This window comes from Empidonax traillii, unplaced genomic scaffold (assembly GCF_003031625.1).
Source record: "Empidonax traillii isolate 1590-97213 ecotype Southwest subspecies unplaced genomic scaffold, ASM303162v1 scaffold135:size1941959, whole genome shotgun sequence".
NCBI classification, from domain to species: Eukaryota; Metazoa; Chordata; class Aves; order Passeriformes; family Tyrannidae; genus Empidonax; species Empidonax traillii.
Window position 1 is genome coordinate 42,671 of NW_020955328.1, and position 24,810 is coordinate 67,480.

Genomic DNA, 24,810 nt, shown 5'->3' on the forward strand with positions numbered 1-24,810 from the left:
AGCCTCAGTGGAGTTAACTTAGGATCATAGAATAGTTTGGGCTAGAAGGAACTGATCACTGTGGTGGTCACCTAGTCAAAGCCCCCCCTCTCCAATAAGCAGGGACATCCAATCCAAACCATGCTATGATTCTATAACCTTCAGCTTGATCATGTTGCTCAGAGCCCCATCCAAACTGACTTTGAATGTTTCCAGGGATGGGGCAGCCACCACCTCTCTGGACCACTCGTGTCAGTGTTTTGCCACCTGTCATTGTAAAAAAATTCTTCCTTATAACTAGTCTAAATCAACCCTCTTTTAGTTTTAAACCCTTAACCTTTGTCCTGTTGCTACAGGCCCTCCTGAAGAGTTTGTCCCCATCTTTCTTATAAGTCCCCTGTAGGTACTGAACGGCTGCAGAAAGCTCTCCCCTGAGCCTTCTCCAGGCCCAACAGCCCCGGCTTTCTCAGCCTGTGTTCACAGGGGGCCGGCTCTCGGCGGGGGCGGGGCCGGCTCTCGGCGGGGGCGGGGCCGGCTCTCGGCGGGGGCGGGGCCGGCTCTCGGCGGGGGCGGGGCCGGCTCTCGGCGGGGGCGGGGCCGGCTCGCGGCGGGGGCGGGGCCGGCTCGCGGCGAGGGGGAGGTCGGTACTGTCCGTTCGCGCAGCCCGGGCGGCCACGGGGCCGTTTTTTTCTCCCCCTGTAAGGTCGGTGGAGGTTTTCGATGTCAACGGTGACTTAAACCCCGAAAACCATCTGAGGTAAAATTAGAGTTTTCTTATGTCATATAATTCATATCGCAAAATCAGTTGTAAGTTTCGTATTAACAGTTGAAAAGGAAATAATAATGTAAGTTTTACATTAACAATTGAAATAATCCTTTACGGTAGCTGACAATGAAGAATAGCTTTACAGAATTATAGAATCGGTATATTCTGAGTTGGAAGGGACTCACATTAATCATCAAGTCTAACTTTTTAAGTAAATGGCCTGTACAGGGATCAAGCCCACAACCTTGGTGTTATTAGCACAGTGCTCCAACCAACTGAGGTAATCTCAGGTAGTTTAGGGTTGGTTACTTTAATTCCTTTGCTGCTACAAACTGGGGCAGGACAACATCAGATACTAGGTTTTCAGAACAAAACATCATGAAGTCCCACCAGAGTCACAGTAATGTGGAGAACCATCTCTTGGGGGTTCCACAGCTTTCGAGGTCACTGAGCTCGTTACCAGAACTGTGACATTCATTATTCTCAATTGCCATTCAGATATCTTAGCATTTCAGTTCATTCTGAATCAGTCATCCCTCTTGAATTTGCTAGTATTTCTAAAAGCTTTGGAGTGTTACTGGGAACACAGATGATAACATTTTGTGGAAGATGACTGATATGCAGCCTCATCCATCCTCTGTGACTCAGGCGAGCCAAAGTAAACCTGTGTTCAAAGTAGCTTTGAGTTCAGATGTACTGAAGTCTTTGAAAATTTTTCAGTTATTATGAAAAGGGCTCCAGTTCCTGCTCCAGCTATTAATATAAATTACTGCTTTCTACTAACACATTTTAATATGTTCTCTAAATAATCTGTTAAAAAATTCATTAGGAGGAAAAAAGATCTTGACCAAAATCATCCATTGATTCTGAATGTACAAATCAAACAGCCCATAGAAGCATTAGCCTTTTGTACAAATAGTTGAAGACTTCACATGTGCAGTGCCATATAAATTGATTTACAGGTCTGCCTCAATTGTGGCCTTTGTAATTGATTCTAATTACTGTTCAGCCTCGTCATAGTTTTGCTTTTCCTCATGAATCAGGAGCATGCTGTGTCTATAAGCACAGCTTTCCATCCTCCTGCATCAGCTAGCATATATTGGTCATTTTGCTTGCTGATTTTGCACCCCGTTCTCTGTTCCTTCCTTAATCTCTTAAGTCCTTCTCTCAGGCTAATTTCTTCAGTTCTGAAGTTAACCCTATATTCTGAAGCCTGTATTTTCATTTTACTAACTTTGAAATACCTGCCTTTTTTCTGTAAGACAGTGTTTCTTCAGCTGAACGTCCTTTTCAGTCCCTGGAATACATGCAGATTTCTGTTTACATGTCAGGTGGTGTGAAAGGCACCAGAGTTACCAGTTTTAATGATCACTCTTTGAAATACAAGAAAGATAATTAGCAGCCTTCCAGCTGTCACTGCACTCTATTTGCAGCCAACAATTGCAGTTGCTTCCCACTTTTATGTCTTGGACCATCTCAACTTCCCTTGACCAGTGCTACTTGCTTCTCTATCATTGTGTGACCTCTTTGCATCTTTTCGGGTTTCACGCTGAGAAGCCCTGCTCTCATCTAAACTCCAGCACAGCTACACGAAGGGGATATAACTGCACAATCTGATGTCATGCTCTTTATCTCCTTTCATCTCTTCTGTCTGACTCCCAGTATTTTTTCTCCTAGGCAGGAATATAGTTGCCACAAAGATGGAGCATACTACTAAGAATATTTTATGACTGACATTGTAGATAGCTAGACATTTAACACACCTCTCATTTGCTTTTACAATCTTTATGCATTTCTGCTATAAAACAATCCAAAATTACTGCCCGCAGTCTGGGACCTATCTCAAAGTAATGTACAGAGAACAGGGGTTTTTTCCCCGACAGATCTTAACAGGGAGTAGGTGAAGCGCCAATGGGTTGTGTGTGCTGTGTCCCCTCTGGCCAGTGCTGCAGCCTGGGAGCAGGGCGGGTGTAGTTCCCACAGAAGCATTTGTTTACCTTCTGGGTTGGTGGAGCAACCTCCTGCAATATTCAGTCACACATTTAAAAAGAAAATGTGCTGCTGCTGAGGAGATTGAGGCTGGAAGACTCCATCCAGTGAACTGAAGATGTGGCACTTGGCCAGGGTTTGGACTTGAGAGCAGAATCAGTCAAGAGCTCTGTGAAGGAGAAAGGGGTTGTTTGAAAGGTACCTGTGCTGGAGGGTGGGCAAAACTGTCTGTTGCTGAGGAGTAGCTGTGTGCATTTGCAGTGAGGAGCAGTCCCAGGAACAGTGGATAGGCACGGTGCAAGAATAAGAAAATTGATAATCAAACTGTTTTGCATAAATTCAGGGCATTGGTTTCACCCTACATTAAACAAGTGTTCCCGGTATGGTTTGTTCTTTGTTCTACTTTAGCTATTTCTGGGCTTTTCCATTTCCTCATTTGCCTGCTGGATTTCCTCCTTCAGCATTTCAGGTCCTGTTTTTTACACTCTCTCCCCTGCCCCTCCCAAATCATCATTAGAAAAAAAATCACCTCGTCCAGCATTGGAACAAGCTGCTCAGGGAAGTGCTGGAATCACCATCCCTGGATGTGTTCAAAAGGCCTGTGGATTTGGCTCTTGGGGATGTGGTTTAAGTGGTGAACTTGGTGGTGCTGGGTTAACAGGTGGATTCCGTGACCTTAGAGGTCTTTTCCAACCTTAATGATTTTCTGCTTACATTCCTTTTAACAGTCTAGATTTCATCCACCTCTCCAGCCATATTCTTGAAAAGTGTTTACTTCTCCAACCTGTGAGAGACTATTTATTTTTTATATTTGTTTCTTTTTTCTCTATTTTTTGTGATTGCTTGTTTAGTAATTCCATCCTCTTTCACAGGTCTCCTTTCCCTTCTCCTTCCTCTTGCAGACAGTCCATCTTTTCCTCTCAGTTCCACTTCTTGGCTCCTAGTTTCCATTCACAAATTCTTCTGTTTCTTCATTCTTCCACTCCAAACTCTTTTGCCTACACGTCAGTAAAGCCTTGGGGGAGCCTTGAGCAAGAAATCTATTCTTTTTATATCTGTGTCATTTTGCATAGAAAAGAATGTTTCTCATCCTGATGGACCTATCTTCTCCTCTTCTTGCTACTGCAGCCAAATATAATGCTATTGCTGTTTTCAGATTCCACATTCCAAGAACTGACCTGCATTATATCCAGAAACTTTCCAAATAACAATGGCCAGACTGCTGCAAGATCCATCTAAGTTCCATCCCTCAGAATGGGCTACTGCAAACATGATGCAGCGTGTCAGTACAGAGTCCCAGAAGTCCAGGTCGGAGTGCATGATAGCTGAGAGTTGGCGGCTGGTGGATGAAATAGAAAAGACAACGCAGAAAACCCAAAGTGATGTCAACAAGAAAATAGGTAATCCCATGTGTTCTGCAAGGGTCAAGTTGTGCTATTTGAGCTATAGGTTTAAGATGGACTTAGAAAATTAGCTGATAATGAGTAGGAATATATGTCAATGTCATGCTTGCTGATCTCATGGAAAAATTAAAAATATTTTAAAAAATATCTTGAGGCAGATTCTTTATAACAAAAGCCTCCTGATGCAGAGTTGCAAAACTGTTTCCACACAGCAGCTCACAGGACTATATGCACTCCATTGTGGAATGTCTATTTTTAACCATATCTAAGATCTGAGCTACAGTCCTCTGGCATATAAGATGGACTTATATTAATACATGTTTGCAATTTCAATTCTACAGAACAGAGACGGGAAGAAATAAAGTTCTGGAAGCAAGAACTAGATAACAAGCTAGAACAAATTGTTCATGAGACAGAGGTACTGTTGACTTCCAAGAATCGGCTGGAGAGAGCTTTGGAGAGCTGCAAAGAGCCACTTGTCATTGCCCAAAAGTGTCTCCTGTACAGGTAAGATGATTAAGAAGAAAAGCATTCAAGGAGAGAAAAAAAAAATCTAGGTAATAAACCTTTAACAAATAATGAAAAAAAGGATACAAACTAAGGGCCTGTCTCTCTTTGCAGTAAAGTCATGGTCTGATTTAGGTGTTAAAACAATGGGGAATCAAAACCATTAAGACATGGCATGTCTTCCCATGTGGCAAAGAAAAACCTTTGATTTGTAAAGCTGGGCTTCATCATCTGTTAGCTGCAGGCATTTGACCAGTATGGCTGATAGCTTTTACTCTTTTCATTTAGGCAGAGGCGAGTTGGAATTGACTTGGTGCATGATGAAGTGGAACAGGAACTGGAGAAGGAAGCTGAAGTCCTCCAGGGGATTATTGCTTTGCTGGGACATACACTGGAACAAACCAATGAGCAAATCAGGTGCAGAGGCAAAGAGCATAACAGAACACTGATTAGTGATAAGTAAGACAGTCATAATCCTATGAAGTTGTAGGGTCAGGCTGAGCACAAGTCCAAAGTTACCTTCAATGCTAAACAGTTGCAGGAGGTCAGTCCTAATTCATAGCAGTCAATCAGCAATGGTGAGAGGTTCTGTTTGTTAGAACTCAAAGTACTTGCATGTGATCCTTGGTCTTCTCATGATCTAGTGCTGTGCCTTTCATTCCAATGAGAATTGTACCATCAATTTATAGGGAGGCAGCTTCATACTGTAGATTTTGGGACTCCGCATCTAACAGTTCATCCATGAAGATTTCAATAAACGCATTTGAATTACCTCATGCATGTATGGATGCATGTTAAGGACACTTGGAAGTACTCATACTTTGGCTTAGAGTCTGGTTGTTTCTCCTCCTAGACAAAACCGTTCAGCAAAATACAACCTAGAAATGGATCTGAAGGACAAGTTTACAGCTCTGATGATTGATGATTACTGTGCTCGCTTGACAAATGACACTCCTGATATGATGTATGCTGATAATGCATTGAAAATAGAAGGAAAGTAAGTAGTTCTTTAGTTCAACCAACATATGATAATTATACAGATAATATGAGCTGTTCCAGTAATAGCAAGATTAATTTTGTGTAAAAAGACTTTATCTGTCCACCAGCTGTTATAATTATTTTTTATACTTCTGTCCATCACTTTTGTATCTGTGTAATATATCTGTGAAATAAGCCACAGTAATTATGCTTCCAGTGAAGTGCCGTTTACTAAAAGTTTTTAAGGCTCACAATTACCTAAGGAAGAATTTCACACATTGCTTAAACCCAGAAGAGATTTACTAATCTAACTTCCTTTCCTCTCCCAGGGTGTCCTAGTGGGGCGAACACTGGACTGGAACACGTGAGGTGTGGAGTCAATTTCTGACTCAGTCATTAACCTGTCAAATGTGCCCCTTCTGCATGGCTTAGTCAATGTGAATGGTTTAGATGGAAAAATAGCCACCACAGAAAAATGGGTTGAAAAGAGGAACTGCACTAAGAGAGCAGTGTGTGTGAGACAGTTGTATAGCTCAGACCACACCAGTGGTGTTAGCTGCTATATGCAAATGACGGTTACAGCTTTATATATCCACCTAATGAAATAAGGAACAAACCCTCCAAGGAACTCTATGAAAACCTGCTTGCAAGCCACAGCTGCACAAGGATGGCCCTTTAGTTCTGGGGATAGAGTTGGGGCTGGGCTTCCTAACTATTGCTTCAGTCAGGTACCGTCTTATAGGTACACTGTGTGAGAAAATAAGTGACTTTGAATATCTACCTGCTATTAACATTAACAGCCATACTAATGAAAGGTGTTCTAAGAAATAGTGGTTATTTTCTGTGTTTCCCCCCTTAATAACTTAATCCCTCATCAGGGGAAAGGAAAGTTATAACAAAGTTGCTCAATGACTTTAGCAAATTAGTTTTCATTCTATTCTCGTCTACTTAATTATGAAATGTTTGTGACAAGAAGGGTCTTTATTTTGTATCTGTAGAATTCCCAGCACAACTGGCACTCACCGGGACATGCAGTTAATAGTACTGTTTCGTTCTTGGTTTTGTGGCATAATTACAGATTTATGAAGTCATAGAGGAGCTGCCAGTGGGTGATCTTTTATCTTTAATCTCTTTCAGTTTTGTTAGCCCTAAAGACTGGGTAGATTTCTCAAACATAAATGTTGAAAAGGCTGACAAGCAGAGAAACAATTCTTTGGCACTGAGGGCACTTATTGATGGCATCCTGTCACAGACAGCAAATGACATGCGCAAGCACTGTGAGATGGTGAATGTTGCTTTCAGAAATAGGGTGAGGGAAGTCAAGGATGCCAAGCACAAGCTAGAGACACTTCTTGCAATGGTAAGTCATTTGAATGGACAGCCAGTAAAAAAGGGGAAACACTGGTCTTGGGTTATCTACCAGTTTTCTCAATCTAGTGGCTTGCACTGATTTGCCACAACTTATTTTTCTTTTCCTTCCCCCTCCTCCATAAAGTCATCTTAGATTCTTGTTTTCTCATCTCTATGTGCACCACCACAGAGATGAATTTCTGCTCTAAGTCAGGATTTCCCTTGAGATTTTAATTACCTGGGACTCCAATAAAACTTTCAGGATTGTAATATAACTGATAAAATCAGGGCCAATGTGCTCAAAATTTGACATATAAAAAGTGAGTGTTAATGTTAAAAATTATTGCTGAGCATAAATTTCTGGGTTCATGCAGAACAGTATCATCTACTTTCCAATGAAGGAATCATAATTCTGGCTAACTTTTGCAAAGTATCCTTTGATAAAACAACAATATAATGAGTGTTACTGTTCTTGGTATAAGTATTAAAGATGATGATTATTTTACCCATTGTAAGAGACAGTGTGCAACACTTCCTTCTGTTGGATTTCTTAAGGTGATGGATGAGACTGCCTCCCAGGAGAAGAACATTGCAGCCTTAAAGAAAGCAATTGCTGATAAAGAAGGACCTGCTAAAGTGGCTCAAAGTCGCTTGGAAGCGAGAAGCCATCGCCCCAATGTGGAACTGTGTTATGACAGAGTGCAATGCAGCCTGATGAGTGAAGTTCAAGAGATTACCAAAAATATTCAAAGGCAAGTGGAAATGATGAAAGAAGAAAATCTGTGGTTAATTGAATACATCAGACTAACAGTGGGTCCCACCTATTCTCCCTGAAAGGCTGGGAACTGCTTTTCTCTTAATGGCAGGAGTCTTCAGGGAAGCTGCATGGATATTGTCTCTGTGAATCCCTTCCCATCTTTCTTTTTCTCACTCAGAATTCTTAAACCCACATGAGAAAAAAAAACCCTATCCATGTGTTTTCAACTAATGCCTGCCTGTATTTTCCCTAATAGATTAAAGGATGCACTGGCACAGGCTGAGACAGAGCTGAAAGGTCTGAGCCGCCGACAGCTTTCCTTGGAGGAAGAGATCAAGGTCAAGGAGAATACACTGTATATTGATGAAGTGCTGTGCATGCAAATGAGGGAGTCTGTTTACATAAACAACTTCTGAAGCCATCACACTGGAAAATTGTGCTCCAAAGAACCAACGCCTGATGAAATTTCATTTACAAACTTCCAAATTTATTCATTTGGCTCAATGTTGTCCTGGTTCTAGTTGTGGAAGATAATTAAAACAGACCTGGTACTTACAGCTGTCTGTTTCACAGCTATCCGTGCTCTAAAATATCTGATGAAATTTTCCACTTGGCAATAAAATTCCAGAATAATAAGAAATGCCCCTTCTTCCGTGTTACTTCTCTCATGTGTAACCAGTCTTTTTGGTTTGGTATCTTTTGCCATTGAAGGGTGGCAAAAGGTGGCTCTGTGGAAGCTAGAGCAGGAGTCTCCTCGTAAGTCATTTGTTGGAAAGCTGGGCAAGTGGGAGGGGTGAATCTCAGGATTAGCCATTGTATGCTTTATTCTTATTATCTGCTGCTAAGAACTAGGCAGTATGCCAAACTTAACAGGAGGTAGGCTGATACAATAGGTAATGCATCTGACTGCATCTGAATCAAGATCAAGGCTGACTTTGGGTAAATCACTTCCTCTTCTCATGTCTCAGTTTCCTTATTCATAAAATGGAAATGATAAGATGCTTCAATGGTAAACTGTTTGAAGCTCTACAATGAGAAGTGCTGAAAAAAGAGGAGGACATTATTTTTACCAGAGATGCCGTTAAAGATGGAAGAGGGTTCACTGCTTCCTTTGGTTCTGGCAAGGAAAAACAAAGAAGGGCAAGAATAAATGATGCTGGAGACACAGGAGGCCAGTTCCCAAGTCCAACATTTTAATGCATGGAGTGTAAAATTGTCCCTTGCCTCTCTCTCTTGCTGTAATGGTATCTCCCTTTCAGAGGCATTGCTGTGAAAATACAAATCTCCTACTAAAACCTTCCGAAGGATCCGCTAATGCAAACGTCACTGGGTGTTCTTCTCTTCCTGTGGTTTACACCATTGGGTAGGTGATGACAAAATAATTAAGTTCTGAGTCAATCAGGTATTTGAACTTCCTGTAAATATCAGCCAACAGCCGCTCCTCCTCAGTGCTGTCATCTTGAGCTGTGTAAATCCTGACCTGTATGCACAAACAACAGTTGTGATTCACAGATATGTGGAGCTCAGCCCATTAAAGCTCACAAGAAGCAGCCTCGGTGACTTATCAGGAATGTAAAGAAGCCAAATTCCTTGGGTTTGAGTAGAATCTTAAGGGTTTATTCTCTTCTCACTCCAAACTGACTGAAAACATCATCTCCTGCCAAAGAATTTTTGGGAGGTGTTGGGAGGAATGGGTTTAAAAGTGGAAGACTGGCGAGGAGGATTGTAAATAGCTCAACTGCAGCTGGAAATAGCCCTTGATAACCCAGTGTGAACAGCAGCCAGTGGCCTCTGGCAGGGACTGAGTTTAACTATGCCTGTGTCCCCACTTGCATGCCTCTGCCCAGCAGTTGTTTTGGGAATTCCTTGGTTCGTGAGGGAAGGAAAATAAATTTACTATTTGTGTTCTAGCTATGAGTTTTTGGTTGTTCCAGCCTGTGTCAACTCACACTGGAAGAGCAAGGTTCCTTTTACCCCCAGAACTGATGCATTCCTGGAATTTGCACTGATCTGTGAGGATCTACTGAATCCAGAATGGAGCATGCAAAGTCGCACGTCAGCATGGTTTACACCAGCTATAGTTGTGTGGCCCCAGTTCAACACACAATTCCTGAAGAGTGAGCTGCGTTTATATTTTTTTGCAGTTTAGTGGGATTCAACCCACCTGCCTCAGTTTAAGCATAGACATAAGCACTGAGCCTGAGAGGTGGCTGAGAATCCCTAGAAGTGGGAGGGGGCTTGAACTATAGGTGACAGAGGGAATGCCAGTCCAGGAAGGACTTGCAAAATCATTGGGATTCATATTAAACTTTTATAGTATCTGTACATGGCTAAGTAGGTTGGAAAGTCCCATTTCTGTGAGTGCTTCCCAGGCTTATTATAATGTATAGGGAAGGTAGTAATGTTAACATTTCTGTAAGTGACCTTTCTATGGGCATGGGGACTTAACCCGTCTCTGGGTATTGGAGAGAAGAAGAGAAGGGGAGTTTTGAAGCACAAAGTCTTACCTTTATGGTAGTCAAAATGCATTTCCTTTCTGCACGGTTTTGTAGCAGCCTCTCCATAAAACTGACACTTAGAAATGCCCAGACTTTCAGAAATAACAGCCTCTTGCATGATAAGATAAGCTGTAGCAGCTCATTGTCCAGCAACTCATGGTCATTGTTTAATTCAAGTGTTAATTTCTTGAAAAAGAATGAACACTGTTAGTACTACTAAACAGAGCTTGTGAGTACAGTAATTAGAATTCAACAAATAGTTTTCCAATTTAACCAACAAAAGTGTTAGCAGATCAATTTTGTACCCTGACATTAGCAGAGAATCTGTTTTGCATTATGACAACAGTACATGTCCTACAGTAAGCTTCACTCTCCCGTTAAGATGGGGTGATCCCTTGTGCATTCATCAGAAAATGCTACACCCACAGTCAGGCCATGATCTTAATTTGACATATTAGAAATTATCCTAGATATGTGAATAGAGCCAAAGACAGTTTCTAGAGAGCTTTGTGGATCTCTGGTGTTCACTAGAAACTCTGCAATGCAACAGGGCTTAAAGAAAGCTGACAGCAACCACTAGGTGTAAGGCCACATGCTTCCCTCAGGCATGCAAAAACCTGATGCTCATTTACATGGGTCAGGTGTAGCACACCTTTGGTGAAACAGCCCCAGTGACACCAAAGTGCTTTGATGTGGGCACTAGTTAATTTATACGTACTGTAGGACATTTGTGCATTGCTAAAATGGAGCAGCCTGATAGTATAATGGGGATTGTAACTGGACAAGGATAATTTCATGAACTACACTACAGCCGAACACTGAAATGACTTACTTATGAAAACCACCCTCTGAACATGAAACTGAAGTGGTCAGGAAGTTCTATTGCTGACTACTGTTATGCAGAAGGCCTAAACGATTACTTTGCTTAGCTTTATGATACTGCAGTAAGATGTTACTACTGTTTCCCTTACCTGCAGACCATGCCAGTAGGCTGGGAGAAGGTTAGTGAGGGTAGGTCTCATTGTCCAGTCTGGGTCACTGAAATAGCAGCTCCGTAGGCTGATGCTCCTAACTGGGATCTCCACTAGCAGGATCCTGGCTAGGTGGTCATGCTTCATGACTCTTTCAAAGAAGAAGTTCACATTCAGTTTTGGGGCTTTCTTGGCCAAGTTTGCCCATGACATTCCCGAGACCACTTGTCCATGAGGATCATGGATATGACACTTGATATTCAAGGTGCACAGGGAATGAGAGCTGTGCTCCCGCAGGATGTCCAGCAGTTCATCAGAGATGCAGTTATAGTTGAAAGTCAGGATGGTCAGGCTGTGGAACTTAGACATAGTTTGGTGGAACAAAGCACTGCTGTAGACAGAAAGGTGGAGACTGAAGAAATCCTCAATATTGATTTCAGATATAAAGCTTCTATTGGTCAAGCTGCTCAGAGAATTCAGAAGTTCACAACCTTCTTCCAAAGTTATTCTTGCTCCTTTTAAGTTGAGATAATCAAGCTGTTTGCTCATTCTTTTCAGGAAGGTAGCTAAGTTCTTGATAAACTGAGCCCTGACCACATTTTTCCAGATCAAGCAGTCTAATTCCAGGTACTTGATGCTCAGGGATACTAGGTGACTATTACACTTACCCAGGTGAGAAAGAAGACCTTTCATAGTCACTTGAAATTTTTTGATAAAGGGAGTATTGTAAGGATTCGATAACTTGACCTCAAGGTGCTTCAAATACTTGCCAAATTTCTTGGTATACCACAGTGCACTTTGAAATTCCAGTGTGCGTGCCCTTGATGGTTGGCCATAGAATGTGATGGTTCTGCATCTCCAGAGAGATCCAGAGTACATAGCACAACTCCATTTTTTACAGACCAAGGCAGCCCGAGACCTGTCCCTGTCATCTAACCAATGGAAGACATGCCTCAGACAGACATCAGGTAGATGGGCCCAGGAGCTTTGCTCAGGTTCATTGTCATCTTCCATTGAGAGGACAGTTTTTTACTTCTCTTCTGAGTGTTGAGTCAAACCTTGATGCAGAAAGCTGTGGGTAGATTTCTTGCCAATCCCAACATAATAGGCTTCTAAGCAAATGGATGAAAGCTTGCTTCTTCACAATCAAAACAAACAACCTTTCCTTTGCCTCTGTACTTTAGCTGTCAGGGTCAAACAAGCTCTTGGGTCTAAACTATAGTCTAACCTAAATCAAAAGAAAAAAATAATGAATGAAGAACAATCACAGTAAAGCTCAGGACACATCTTTTAACTTTTTTGCCTTCAGTCTAGTTAAAGAGCAAAATGGTACCAACTGCTGGTAGAGCAGCCACAGTCTCTAAGAAACCTTTGGTTAGCATCAGCTGTAATTAATTGATCATGGTTTATGGCCTGTGCCTGATGTCCAGAAGTACCCAGTTCTTTGGACTATATACATTTGAACAGGACTGTCAGTGCAAAACTAGCACAAATGCCTTTTCATAGCCTTCTGGGGTACAATTCCATGACAATTAGTACCCTGCCTTAGATTAAGGTACAATTCCTGTTGAGTATAATAAGCAATATTAAGCTGTTCCATCACTTGGTTCAAGCAGGATGTTCAGTCCTCATGGTCTAATGGACAGGGAGTAGGCTGGCAAGTCAGAAGACCAACTAAGTCTTTGTAAGTCCACCTACGGAAACAACCAGGATGAAAGAACTTACCACTTCCACTCTCAAAGCTGGACTATGCAAGTGTTCATCTTCATGCACACTTTTCCAGCTCACACAGTCTCCCTCTAAAAATTTGTTTTCTCAGCCTCTGACCCCTCCCTATGTGAAGTTCAGCCATTGCCATGGAAAAAAAGAGATGACATTCGTGATGTCATGACAACTGAATACATGTAAAGGCAAACAGTAAAAGAAGTCGACTTCCACCGTTTGGACGAAGGTAAAGACAATGAAAACGAAAAGCAGACTTGGTAATCCCTCAGGAAATGAGAAATACAGACCACAGTTTACCAGTCAGGTGCAGGCTGTATGTCTTGTTGTGTCACTTTTCACCAACCACGTAAGTGGATTGAGGGTCTGAGCAATAAACATTTAAGAAGGGAAGTGATGCATTCTCTGTGCTTTCAGCTGTGAAATGCAAACAACAATCCCGCTCGCCTGTTAGGTGCTTGTTTTCGTGAGGCCTTTTACACATCAGGATATTAATTGACTCTGCAAACAGACAAAGAGCATGCAAAGCTAGCGTTCTGCTAGTACCTTTGCAGAGACACTAAAATTCAGGGTGTATTTACTTCCCATCTCTATAATGCACAGTCTTAACCCTGTCCACTTGGTAAATCTTGCCTTAGCTTTTGGGGTTGAAACTAGAAAAACAATTAGTGACACTTTCTTATGGTCTACCCAAAAATCAAGGCTTATTGGCTGACAGGACTACAAGGAGATGCAACTCAAAAGTACGTGATGCCAATCTCCACACAATCTAACTTTCCTCCTTTGCACATGCTGTCCTGCTGGGTAACAAAGCTGAAATGGATGGAAACAACAAGGGCACTATAAGCAGATGAAGAAAATATGCAGATCCCTGAGAGTCTGCTCACAACTACAAAGGCTCAGATCTTTCTATTTTAATTTTTTTAATAGGTATGAAAGGACAGGCTGACTGCCCAGTTCAGCTTCAGCCCTTTTCCTTCCCTTTTGGCCTACAGTTTTGTCACACAGTATCTCTGCCTGTACACATACTCTGTTCAATTAGCAAAATTCTTAGGGATTCCTCTGCGTACCCTTGCCATCTGAAGTGCCAATCCAAACCATCAGTACTCAAGATAGCCTTTAGAAACTGAGCACAAGGGTTCGATTACCACCTGACTCTCTCTCTTGTATTTAGTACCAACTCTCCCCTAAGAGCTCTTCGTTTTGCAGGTCTTTAGATGAATGTCCAAAGATCCAAATCAAGTCTTAAAATGTCATAGCTCAAGTTGGGGTTTGCAACTGAGAAAAGTTTTTACTATGGAGACTGGGGGTGGGGAGGACACATCTTCAGGTACCTTGAAGTCCTAAAGCTGATGGACAAAGGAAAGCGGAACAGCATACAGGGCTGCAATACATAGAAATATGTCCATTAATGAGGGATATTTATTACACTAGTCACCCATATTATAGTGTGAATAGAAGTGAATAGTATATAGTGAATAGAAAGGGGTACAAACACTGTCACGTGGAACTTTTTAAACCAGAGCTCTTAAGAATTTGTAAAAAGTATGTTTATAAGCCAGTGGTGGGATTCGAGAAGTATCCTGCAGTGTTACTGTGTTGGTTTCCCCACAGCTCTAAGCCAAGTCTTAGCTATGGAGGTGTCTTTACCTGTCAGATCCAAGTTTAATTTGATGGGGGAAAACCAAACATTTGGAAAAAACCAGAAGCTGATACAGCTTCGGGAGCAATTTTTTCAGGTAGAAGTGATCTAAAGATAAATAAATGCTTTGCATGTCTTGCTTTTCTCCAGGGAAAGAAAAAAAACAAAGCCAAATCAAAAAGCCCCACCGCTGAGCAACCACATTCTTTGTACTTGGCCCTCTTTGCTGCCCGATTTGCTTCAAATGGTTTCATCCCAGATGGTTTCCAGTCTGACACGGACAGTTAGACGACCTGTCTCCTCCAACAAGAGTTGCAGAAGTCCGAGGAGAAGAAGCAAACAGGCAAAAACCTTCTAAGACTCTGACTGCCAATGAATTACCACAAGTACCGCGAGTCGTCTCTCGAACACACACCTGGCAGCCTAGCCCAGCCCAGCCCAGCCCGACTCCTTGTCCCGCTCCTGCTGAGGGGAGCTCGAGCCCAGGGGCGGGGTGGTGCCGCAGCCCCTGCGTTTGTGCAGTGGGAGACCCCGGGACGCGACCCACTCCGGGGCTGCCCCTCCACCACCCCAGCCGCGGCTGGTGCGCGCGCCCCGAGACGGGTAACGGCCAATGGCGGCGGGCGGCGGCGCCAATCGGAAGAGCCGGAGGGGCGGGGCGTCGTTCAAACGGAGCGGCGGCGCGCGAGGCGCATCTTGAGGGGAAGTGGCGCGTCGGTCCCGATCCCGGTCCCTGTCCGCTCCACGCACTGAGTGAGTACAGGGCCGAGCGGCTGCCGGAGCAGCCCACTCGCGGCCCACCAGCCGGTCTTCTCGGGCTTTGGCGGCGCCTTTCGCGCTTGCTACGAGCGTCCCTGGCGTGCACAATAACGGCGCCGGCCGGGCCCGCCCCGTGCCCCGTTATCCCAGCGCGGCTACTCTGCTGCGGCTGTCGGCGGGGAGCAGGGGCACTGCCGGTGGAGCGAGGTTCCTGGGGCCCTGGCGGCGAGAGCGGCTCGGCCGGGCCCCGGTGCACCGGCCGGGCCCAGGGGCCCAGCCGCCGGCTGTCCCAGTCCGCCATGGGCTCCGGACCAACCGGAGCACCGGGCTATCCTTTGCAGTACCTGTCTGATAACAGGTCAGCGTAGCCTGGGACGGCAGCTGCTCCCTTCGTAGCGTTTCCCCTCAGTCGTATTTGCCGGCATAAATTAATCAGCAGCAGCTGGCAGACGGTCCAAAGGAACCTGGATCAGCTGCGAGCTAGTCAGAATTGAGCGGTTGCCCGGTTAGTAGCCTTTCCTGGTGCCACATGCAGGAATGAATTAAAGGTGTTAATATCCCAAACACCTTCAGGATTACAGCGTTTCAATTAGCCTTATTCCTTTTTGACACGCTTGTGAGAGACGGAGATAACTCAGAAGATCAGAGGTAGTAGTGGTATAATGATGACAGAGACCTCCCAGCTTTTTTAACATAATCTGCAATGAAGTATTGATAAAATTAATTCACTCTCAATGCAGATTGCTAAAATGCATCTGCATTTCACTTCCGTCTTAGAAGTAAATCATTAGTGGTATCCTACCTCAATAGCAAGTGAAAATTAATAATTTAAAATACGTATGTATGTTTAAATTGTCATATGTCATCTAGATAGCTAGCATTTTAGCCCTTCCCACTGAAGTCTTCTGCCAGTAAAAATCCTGTTTGTTTCAGGACTTATGTATCCACAATCATAACTGTGACTAAAGTGTGAACCTTCAGCCAGCAAGTCAGGCAGGAGACAATAGCAGCTGTGTAAACTTGTCTGGCAGTGGAAGGTTGTTTTGATTAAAGAAAGCAAAAATTAGGGATACCAGGTCTTAGTCTGAAACACAAACAAAAAAATTGCACTTACAGAGCATTCTACCTCACAAGCTTGAGTCTTGCACTGGAAATGCAGTATAAGGCTTCTTCATGGACTTGTAAAAACATAAATACCTGTAGAAATCAGTGCTACAGAATCGATAGTAAAAGCCCAAGTACAAGTCTGCCCAGCTCTGGTTTTCTTGTTTCAGGCAAGTGTAACCAAGTATATTGTATGTAACAGTTTCCATTTCTGTTTTTACACTGCTTTGTACTTTGTCTAAGCCTTGCTCTCATTTTAATTCTTTTAGAAATAAGGTTGCCCAGGAACTGGAATAAGATGGCATCTGTGCTCCAGAATGTCAAAGCAACAATGGCCTGGCAGAAACACCAGCTCCTAGCTGACTTTGATGAAAATGAAAGCCCTGGGCCTGAGAAATTCAAGAGAAAGGCTGCTCTGAGTTCTCTCAATAACATCTGCATGTCCCTAAGGAAACGAGCACCATTAAAGCGAGTAGAGCTGAATTTTCATAACACCCCAACTAGGGAAAGTCTGGAAGCAAGACAAAGGTGCCGAACTCTTCAGACTATTAAAAGAACAGCAAAAAATGCATTTGGAACAGTGTCCCAGGTACTTTGCCTTTGCAGTGGGATGTGAAGAGAGTTTAGTTTTTGCTTCAACTTCAGTACTAAGATTTCTGAAGTCTGTACATGTATTCCAGAGAGTCCATTCCCAAACAGTGGCACACCTTAATGGTTGCCTCATATCTATTAACTTGTAAAATCTTCAATATCTTTTCCTATAGACAGGCAAATTATGGATCTGGCAGAATATGGAGGAAGGTGAAAACATTATTTTAGTATGAAATAAATCCTTTTCTGCTACTCTATTTCGTCATGTATGGCAGAGCGGCCTTCACAAGGAGGAAATTGGCAAGAGGTCGCCATTGGTTGCAAAGAATTGTTTCTCAGAAATATGTAGCACTTAGGAATTTTTTTCATATTTATTCTCCCATACCCATACTAATTATTACAGTTCTTCATTATAGTCAATATAAATTCAGATTGACAAAACCCATTGAAGACCTGGGATTTTTAAATTCATGAGTTATATGTTAGGGATCCTGGCTTGTTCCAGCATAAGAGCAGCTCTGTTCCAGTGCCTGCTCTGAAGTCCTTGACAAGTGCTAAGGGTTAGGGAAGCAAATGACTCCTCCAGTGCAACGGGTACAAGAGGGTTGAGAAAACCTGATATGGGAATGGAAGTTGGGAATTCAGCTCAAATGTTCCTTGTCTCTCTGGTTCTAAACTCTAGACTAATTGAGTTCTTTTAGCCTAATGTATCTAATACTTCTTTTAGAAAATACAGAAGTCTTGCCAAAGCCCAGTACAGTTAATGGTGACCTTTCCAGCTGAATCCATCAGCAGAAGCTGTGCAACCAGTTCCACCAAGAAAAAAAGTACTATACCTCAGACCCCTTGCTATAAGACTGTTACTCCAGCAGCCAGTTCCAAAGGCATCCCAAGGTCCACCAAAAGGGCCTTGCTTGGGCCAGCAAGGGTGTCAGAACATGGAGAACGGAGGGAATTCTCATCCTGGCTTGGTAAAAATGCTGTCTCTCTCCAGAGATCAAGAAGAGCAGCAGCACTGAAGAGCCCTTATTCATCACCTGCTCCTGCCAGAAAGATGTAAGTCATATTCCTTTGTAAACCTTATTCCTTTTCTTTTTTTCTTTTTTTCTAAATTACTGTGATTAGAGTATCTGGTAAGGTGAAAGGCAAAGTATGTAGCTTGCTATCCTATTCCCCTGAAGGGGTGGCCTGTTTGAATAGTTAGAAGGTAGTTGTAGGTCCCTGTGTAGACAGGGACTGAGAACTGCATAAAGCTGAAACGTAAAAAGTAATTTTGTGCTGTGACGAGAACGTTTTAAAAATCCCTCTCCCACTGGGTAAGTTTGCACCATGTTTCTCAGCACAAGTGCCCATAAGATGCTACAGACATACCTGAATTCTTTGCTGATCCTTTACCCAAGTAAAGAAAAATGTTTTCTATGCATCTTACTCCTCCTTAATTCTAACTTTCCCAAAGTTGCTATTTGTATTGCAAAGATACCAGGGATAGCTCTGCTTATACTGAGTTCTTTATAGAGAGATTCCTGCCTCAAAGATTTAATACAAATTAGATCAAGGGTTGTGAGCTCGGGAAATAATTCATAATGCATGCAGATGTTATTTTTTTTGGTAAGTTACAAGAAAGGTCAAAGCTAGAAGCTGAATCTGAATCCTGAGTCTGAATTGGAAGATAGCTGTCTGGGGGATGAACGGAGATGTGAAGCAGTTGCCCAGTGGAAGTAAGAGCATGATTGCCATAGCCCTAAACTTCTCTGGGTAAAGTCTGGAGGTAACAAGAGCGGTACTGCAGGGATAGAGGCTTGAGTAGTGTCACCTAGTCAGTCTGTCCTGTCTGATCTTTAGTAATGACGATTCTGTTTGCAGAGAACGTAACTGTAAGTTGGAACTGGTCTCCTCAGGGATTTGCCAACTGAAGCGTATCTCCCAGGCATTTGATGATGCTATTGTGAAAGAGGAGAGGTAAATACTGCTAACTGTCCCTCAACTTTTGGCACAGGTTACCTCCTACTTGGACACTGGCACTTGCAGGTTAGGTGGTCCCTATAACTCAGAATAAGGAATATTCTCCGGTGTAATGTAGTAGATAATTTCTTTCTTCAAGATACCTGAGCAGATTAAATCTGCAGTTGGATTTGCAGGTTCAAAAACCTGTCAAATGCTCTCCTTGTCTTCAGGTATCTTGCTGTGGAAATCAGATTTTTCACAGCAAGAGTCTACCTTTGACCTTGTGTGAGAGGAGTACCTCCTTGCCTCTGTCTAAAAGAGTGCCAATGCAAGCTGGGGAGGGGGAAGGTGGGGAAATTCCAGTGCACTGACACAATTATCGATGTCTGCACATTTATAACAAAAAATCCTTTTATTTAGGTAGAATTATGTTAACAAACAATCCATGGTACCCACATGCAGAAACCTGTTATAAAACACCTTGGTTTATCCACGAGGCAGTAGGCTGCTGTATTTGTAAAAGTTATGTCATTCTGAATTAGACATTAAGAGAGTAAAAACTAAAGGTCAGAAGTCTGGTCACAGGGCGATTCCCTAAACCTCTTCTTCTCCTAGAACACTTGATGTCAAGCATTCAATAATTAAATGTCAAGCACCTCAAATTCTCTAGAGAGGGCTTAGCATCAAGTATTTTTATCTTCAAAGAGGTTAGGACTTAAAATCCTACATAATTCCAAAAATTATTTTTTTCCCAATGGGACCATGTATAGATAACTATAGGTTAAATCTTGTATCAAGTTAATTTTATCATATCCATTGAAAGTTCACTAAATCTCATTCCTAATATTCTTCCATTTGTTAGTGATATGACAGTTTCTCTCATTCATAACTGAAGATAGTAGCAACCAGGTAAAGTAGTTGTTCACTTACCCCGTCTATACCTGCATGCCTCTGTGGGGAGAAAACCTGCTGTATAGAGAAAGGCTTATAGAATCATGCTGCTTTAAAGCAGTGTTCTGTGGAACCACAGGGTTCTTCCCTCTTATTCATTGTGGCTGCCTCTGCTACAGCTGATTGCTGTGCAGTTGTAAAACTTCACCTCTAAATTGTGGATTCGTGAATCCTTGTGGGTTTACAATGAACCATAAGCTAGGCTTCTATGCAAACAACAGCTTTTCTCATCCCAGACCAGAACACTACTGGTACTAATGATTTCGTCACTCCAGTTCGGTTCTCACTGATTACTAATGAAGATCAGAAAGCATGACAGAACAAACTGTTATCCTGAGTTAAGACCATGCTACACAATAACAGCAGTTGCTAATTATTGGTAGCACTTTTAAAACACAGCAATCCTACCCAAATGGATGGGAATGGGAGGTATTTGTTCTCAGTTTTTAAACATCACTTCTAGTGTCAATTCATTGGACCATTACCAGGTAAATGCCTCTATTAACTTCACTGAGATCTGCATTGTGACATTAGTATCTTCATCCATTATGCTGGAAGTCTTCTTTTCGTTCAGGTGACATCCTAAATACTATGTCCTACTTTAGCAACAAAGACAGGTGTAAGACACTGTTGGCTGTAACTTTTCAAGAAAATATGAAAGCAGTTTCAAATGCTCGACTTTGAACAGGGTGGTGTTCCAGTGCCACTAAATAATTTGGTCCAGTTCTCCTGCATGTGTAGATGCATCCAGTGTGCTCTGTCATTGACTGGTTTGTAGGCTGCCTACTGTATCAACTGTGAAGTGAACTCTTTTGGAGTTGCCCTTAGTGTTGCATGAGATTTTCTGTTCTGGTATCCAATTGCCATGAGTTTGTTCTAGACCTTCAACTTTTCCAAGAGGAAACAAACCTTGATCTCAAATGATGGTTGCCAGCAATATGTATTTTTCTGAAGTTTTTCATTTTAATGAATTACATTATATCACAAGAAATGTTCCTGTTGCTAGTTACAGTATTGCAGTACTTAATTTGTGTACTGCCATTTACTCTCACTGAAGGTAACAAAATATTTTCCTGCTAGTGTTCAGAACTGTTATACAGTGGCAAGTGTACCTCTTCCTAGCTCCCATTTGCTTTCCAGATTGCTTTCCAGCAATTTGTGTGACCACCAGTTGATTAACCCTACTGACTTGACGCTGCTAATGACAGTCTTGTTGTTCTTCTGCAGGCAACAAGCAACATCAAACTATTACTATCTAATGGCAGAAAACTTACCTCCTGTGTGTCGATCCCTGAAACCTTCTCAAGCTATCAGAAGGCAAGCAAAGAAACTCCATCAAGCACTTGGTACCTAGACAGAGACTGTAACTATTGTTAGTTTATGAGTGTATATAAATGAGAGGTTTGTGTAGCACCCAAAAGGGTGCACTCTATACACTGAACAAGCCACTACATTTTATAATCTTTCTTGACAAAGCAGCTCAGGACTTCCCTTGCTTTCTCTTTTCAACTGTAGAGCAGAATTAAAGTGGTACCAACCATAGTGTATTATCTCCTGCTGAGACAAGGGAACCATCTTGAATGTGACTTTCATGAGGCAGTAGGTACTTTGATGTTGAACTGACCAGTAGGAATGGCCAAAGCAAGGGCCACAGACTTATGAAGGGTAATCCTAAGTAAGAGGAGTGTATAGACTCGTATCCAAGTCTTTGTACTTTATGTACAAAAGAGTTTGGTCCATTATTTTGAAATCCTAACATTTTTTTAATATATGAACAAACTAAAGGTTAAGCATCATGTTTAGCTGGAAGTTAATAAAACAGTAGTGGCTTCTTTAAGTTTTGACCACAACTGCCATTCCAAGGCAATAGGCTTCTATGGAGTCATTCACACCACAAGAGAAGAGTCACATTAGGTTCTTAATTCACGTCCTTAAGGATTGCTATGAGATTGCTAACTAGGTAGTTTTTTTCCAGACAAATCAGAGCAACTTGGTAATCTCCTACTGCTGCTTTAAATAGCATCTTGGCAGTTGAGTTAAACATTGCTTCTGTACTACAACAACTGTCTTTTAGTTATACACAGAAATTGTTACTACAATTGATGTAACCTCTTACAACTACTGTTACTAGCCAGTATCTCGGTGCAGGTATTTTATTTGATGATGCATACTTAGCATTTTATATATTATTTTTGCTTCTAGTTACTTAAAAAAAGAAATTAACATTCATTTGACAAGCCTTTTTTGGTTGGTCATTCAGTGTAACAAAGTTTAGTCTCTCAAACCAAAGGAAAGATTTTTCAAGCTTCTGGAATTCAACAGCAAGGCTGTTTTCCGTGGTAACAGCTTTGTGCAGGCTTCTCCAATTACATTCACTCTAAAATGAACCTTCAAACAAAAGACTGATTTGGAAAATTTTGCTCTACTTGATAATGTTTAAGATGTGCATGTAATTCAGTAGTTCCAGTTTCAGTAAAATCTTAATGGTATCAGATATAAATATGGAAGTATTCAATCCTGATTTCCTGATGTAGTATTTGTGTGTGTTTGTGTGCTGGTTTTAGGTTCTTTTAACCACCTTTCTATATAGAACTGTACCTTGAAGTTCTTCTTTGCATGTTCTGAAAATACTTCTGTAAAGCTTTTACAAAGATGGTTACTCATTACCAAGATACCTCCTTCTATGACTTCTGAAAAAGATGGAGGGTTGGATTTTTGTGAAAAGTCAACCTCCAATTTAAGTATTATTTCAAACACATGTATCAAAAAGCCTCTATACTGTTTCCATCCGCTACTAGGACATGTACAATGATGATCTAATACTTCCCAATTCACTGGTAATAAAAATCAGTGACACTGTTTGCTTAAAGGCAAGGAAGGTTTTATTTAAGTGAGTAATCCGTTATAAGATTTTAAAAACCAGCTCACATCAAAATCTATAGCAGTTGTAGAAATCTTACTCCTTATTTCATATTAAGAAATTCATTATTGTACATTTTGTGATCTTTACAAGGCAGCCATAAGAAATATAAACATTTGTCACCAGATAGAACCTTCTCACTGACAAACAATATTTAAAGTATGCACTTAATAAAACTACAGACTAAAAGAACACCTACAATTTCAAGTCTCCTTGTATGAATTCAGCTGTAAGTGGACTGCCCCTTTTCTCCCCCACAAATAGAAAAATAACTTATGCAGAAGGCTTGGGGTTCTGTGAGAGGACTGCCATTCTGGGCTGTACACCAGTCATCCAGGAATACCCTTACCTTTCAAACTTGCTATCTGTAAATCACATTTCAGTGTTGCAATCTCTGGTATCACAGTAAACCTTCCTCTCTTTCTTTCCCCTCCTAAGTTCTGTACATCCTTACAAATGAACTATCGGATTTGTTTCATATTCCCCAAACCCCCAAAATTCAATCCAGTTTCAAACGTAGCTTAATGAGATAAATACAACTAGAGGGTAAACTGTAACAATCCCTGTAAGTTGGGCTTGAACTAAAATGAGAGAAAGAGGAATTGCCAATACCTGACCAATTGCAGAGTCCATGGCACAGGATTCTAGCTGCTCCAGGCCATTTCTTATGTCTGAAAAATAAAACTCTTTTCATCCAGAAAATGTGTATTACTTCCATTTTTTATGAGTGGGTCTGAATTTAGGATCATCTGTAGGAACCTATATTTAACTTGAGTGACTAAACATCATGGAAGTCTTAATTACCTTGACAAACCCACAGTTTCTGATGAAGCTCTGAACACAGACCACGAGGAATCATTGCTCTTAGAGAAGCTGAGGCCAGAGACTATAGGAATTCTATCCTGTACCACCTCCAGATGAGGAGGGAAAGTACCACTTTCTCCCCCGCAAGCCTGACATGAACAAATGAATGCAGAGATCTCAAGTTCAGATCCCACAAGTCAATCTCTAAACAGAAAAATGATGAAACGAGTGTGCACAATCTCTTCTTTCCATTTTTAAGCCAACAAGCTTATCAAAAAGGTGCCCATGCTCCAGTCATCTAGTACTATTACGATGTGCACACTTTTTTATGGTTTAGATGGCAAGAGGGTGAAAAAAACGTGGGGGAAATCTTATTTGTTCAGTAACAAATGTTGCATGTAAAACTTTAAAAAACTAAAAATACCTAGGTTTCAGGTATTATTAAAAACACTTATAAACAAAGTTTTTATAAATTTAAAACAGCAAACAATATAGAAAACAGGAAAAAATTCTTTTTTTCCCTTTCCAAATTTATTCCATGAAGTATGTGATGATACTACAGAGCTAAATATTGGGGGCTTGCTTAAATACATACATTAGAAGTGTCCTGGATAAAGAAAGACTGCAATGTATAAACAGAACAACTTGTTCACTAATAATGGCAAACAAAGGCAATTTTGCAGAATGGTGGGTCTTCTGGATAAAGTGTCGTCCTGTGTAGACTAAGGTGTGTAATCCTTTTTCTCTAGCTTACTGATAAGTTCCACTTCTATGTAGCCAGTGAAAGTTTTAGATGTTTAGAAGTGACTTCCCTAGGTATTAGAGGAACAGGTGAAGTAATCTGTAAAAAATTAAGACTAGTTTCATGTAAACAAATCAAAATGACAGCTCCCATGAACCCCAGTGAACAAGAGTTATCAATACTGTGTCATTTTTACAGCTAACAAAATTTTATGCTGAATAGATATAAACCATGCCACAAAACTAAACAGGAGTACTCTGATCAAGCAAGAATCTATTCCAAGAGCACTAGTGTATCCAAACAAACAAATGAACAAGTTATTCAAAATAAGCTGATTTGGACCAACATCACTATTTGGGTCTGTGGAATAGTCTGCATTCTATACAATGATGTCTTTTTTCAAACTTACCTAACTAGACAACAAAATTGAATA

At 41.6% G+C, this 24,810-nt stretch overlaps 3 protein-coding genes across 7 annotated transcripts; 2 read left to right on the plus strand and 1 right to left on the minus strand.

The window, feature by feature from the left end:
- Positions 1-606: 606 nt before the first annotated feature.
- TEKT1 (tektin 1) lies at positions 607-8,286 on the plus strand. Of its 3 annotated transcripts, none has more exons than XM_027883834.1 (8): positions 607-736; positions 3,891-4,134; positions 4,479-4,644; positions 4,933-5,061; positions 5,498-5,641; positions 6,760-6,982; positions 7,528-7,724; positions 7,986-8,286. In XM_027883834.1, exons 2-8 carry the CDS (start codon positions 3,945-3,947, stop codon positions 8,143-8,145), a joined length of 1,209 nt encoding a protein of 402 aa, XP_027739635.1. In that variant the 5' UTR covers positions 607-736; positions 3,891-3,944; the 3' UTR covers positions 8,146-8,286. The 3 variants fall into 3 exon arrangements, with proteins under 3 accessions (XP_027739635.1, XP_027739637.1, XP_027739638.1); XM_027883836.1 differs by having other exon boundaries at positions 638-682; XM_027883837.1 differs by lacking the exon at positions 607-736 and adding an exon at positions 911-1,035.
- A 614-nt stretch (positions 8,287-8,900) lies between these two features.
- FBXO39 (F-box protein 39) lies at positions 8,901-15,140 on the minus strand. Of its 2 annotated transcripts, none has more exons than XM_027883833.1 (4): positions 14,978-15,140; positions 11,199-12,426; positions 10,237-10,413; positions 8,901-9,209 (listed from the first exon to the last, which is right to left on the minus strand). In XM_027883833.1, the coding sequence occupies exons 2-4, from the start codon at positions 12,210-12,212 to the stop codon at positions 9,081-9,083; spliced, it is 1,320 nt and encodes a 439-aa protein (XP_027739634.1). In that variant the 5' UTR covers positions 12,213-12,426; positions 14,978-15,140; the 3' UTR covers positions 8,901-9,080. The 2 variants fall into 2 exon arrangements, with proteins under 2 accessions (XP_027739634.1, XP_027739633.1); XM_027883832.1 differs by having other exon boundaries at positions 14,944-15,140.
- A 27-nt stretch (positions 15,141-15,167) lies between these two features.
- PIMREG (PICALM interacting mitotic regulator) lies at positions 15,168-22,432 on the plus strand. 2 transcript variants are annotated; one of them, XM_027883839.1, is made up of 6 exons: positions 15,168-15,315; positions 16,695-17,014; positions 17,744-18,072; positions 18,880-18,975; positions 19,823-19,869; positions 21,139-21,175. In XM_027883839.1, exons 2-5 carry the CDS (start codon positions 16,724-16,726, stop codon positions 19,851-19,853), a joined length of 747 nt encoding a protein of 248 aa, XP_027739640.1. In that variant the 5' UTR covers positions 15,168-15,315; positions 16,695-16,723; the 3' UTR covers positions 19,854-19,869; positions 21,139-21,175. The 2 variants fall into 2 exon arrangements, with proteins under 2 accessions (XP_027739640.1, XP_027739639.1); XM_027883838.1 differs by lacking the exon at positions 19,823-19,869 and having other exon boundaries at positions 21,139-22,432.
- Positions 22,433-24,810: the final 2,378 nt, after the last annotated feature.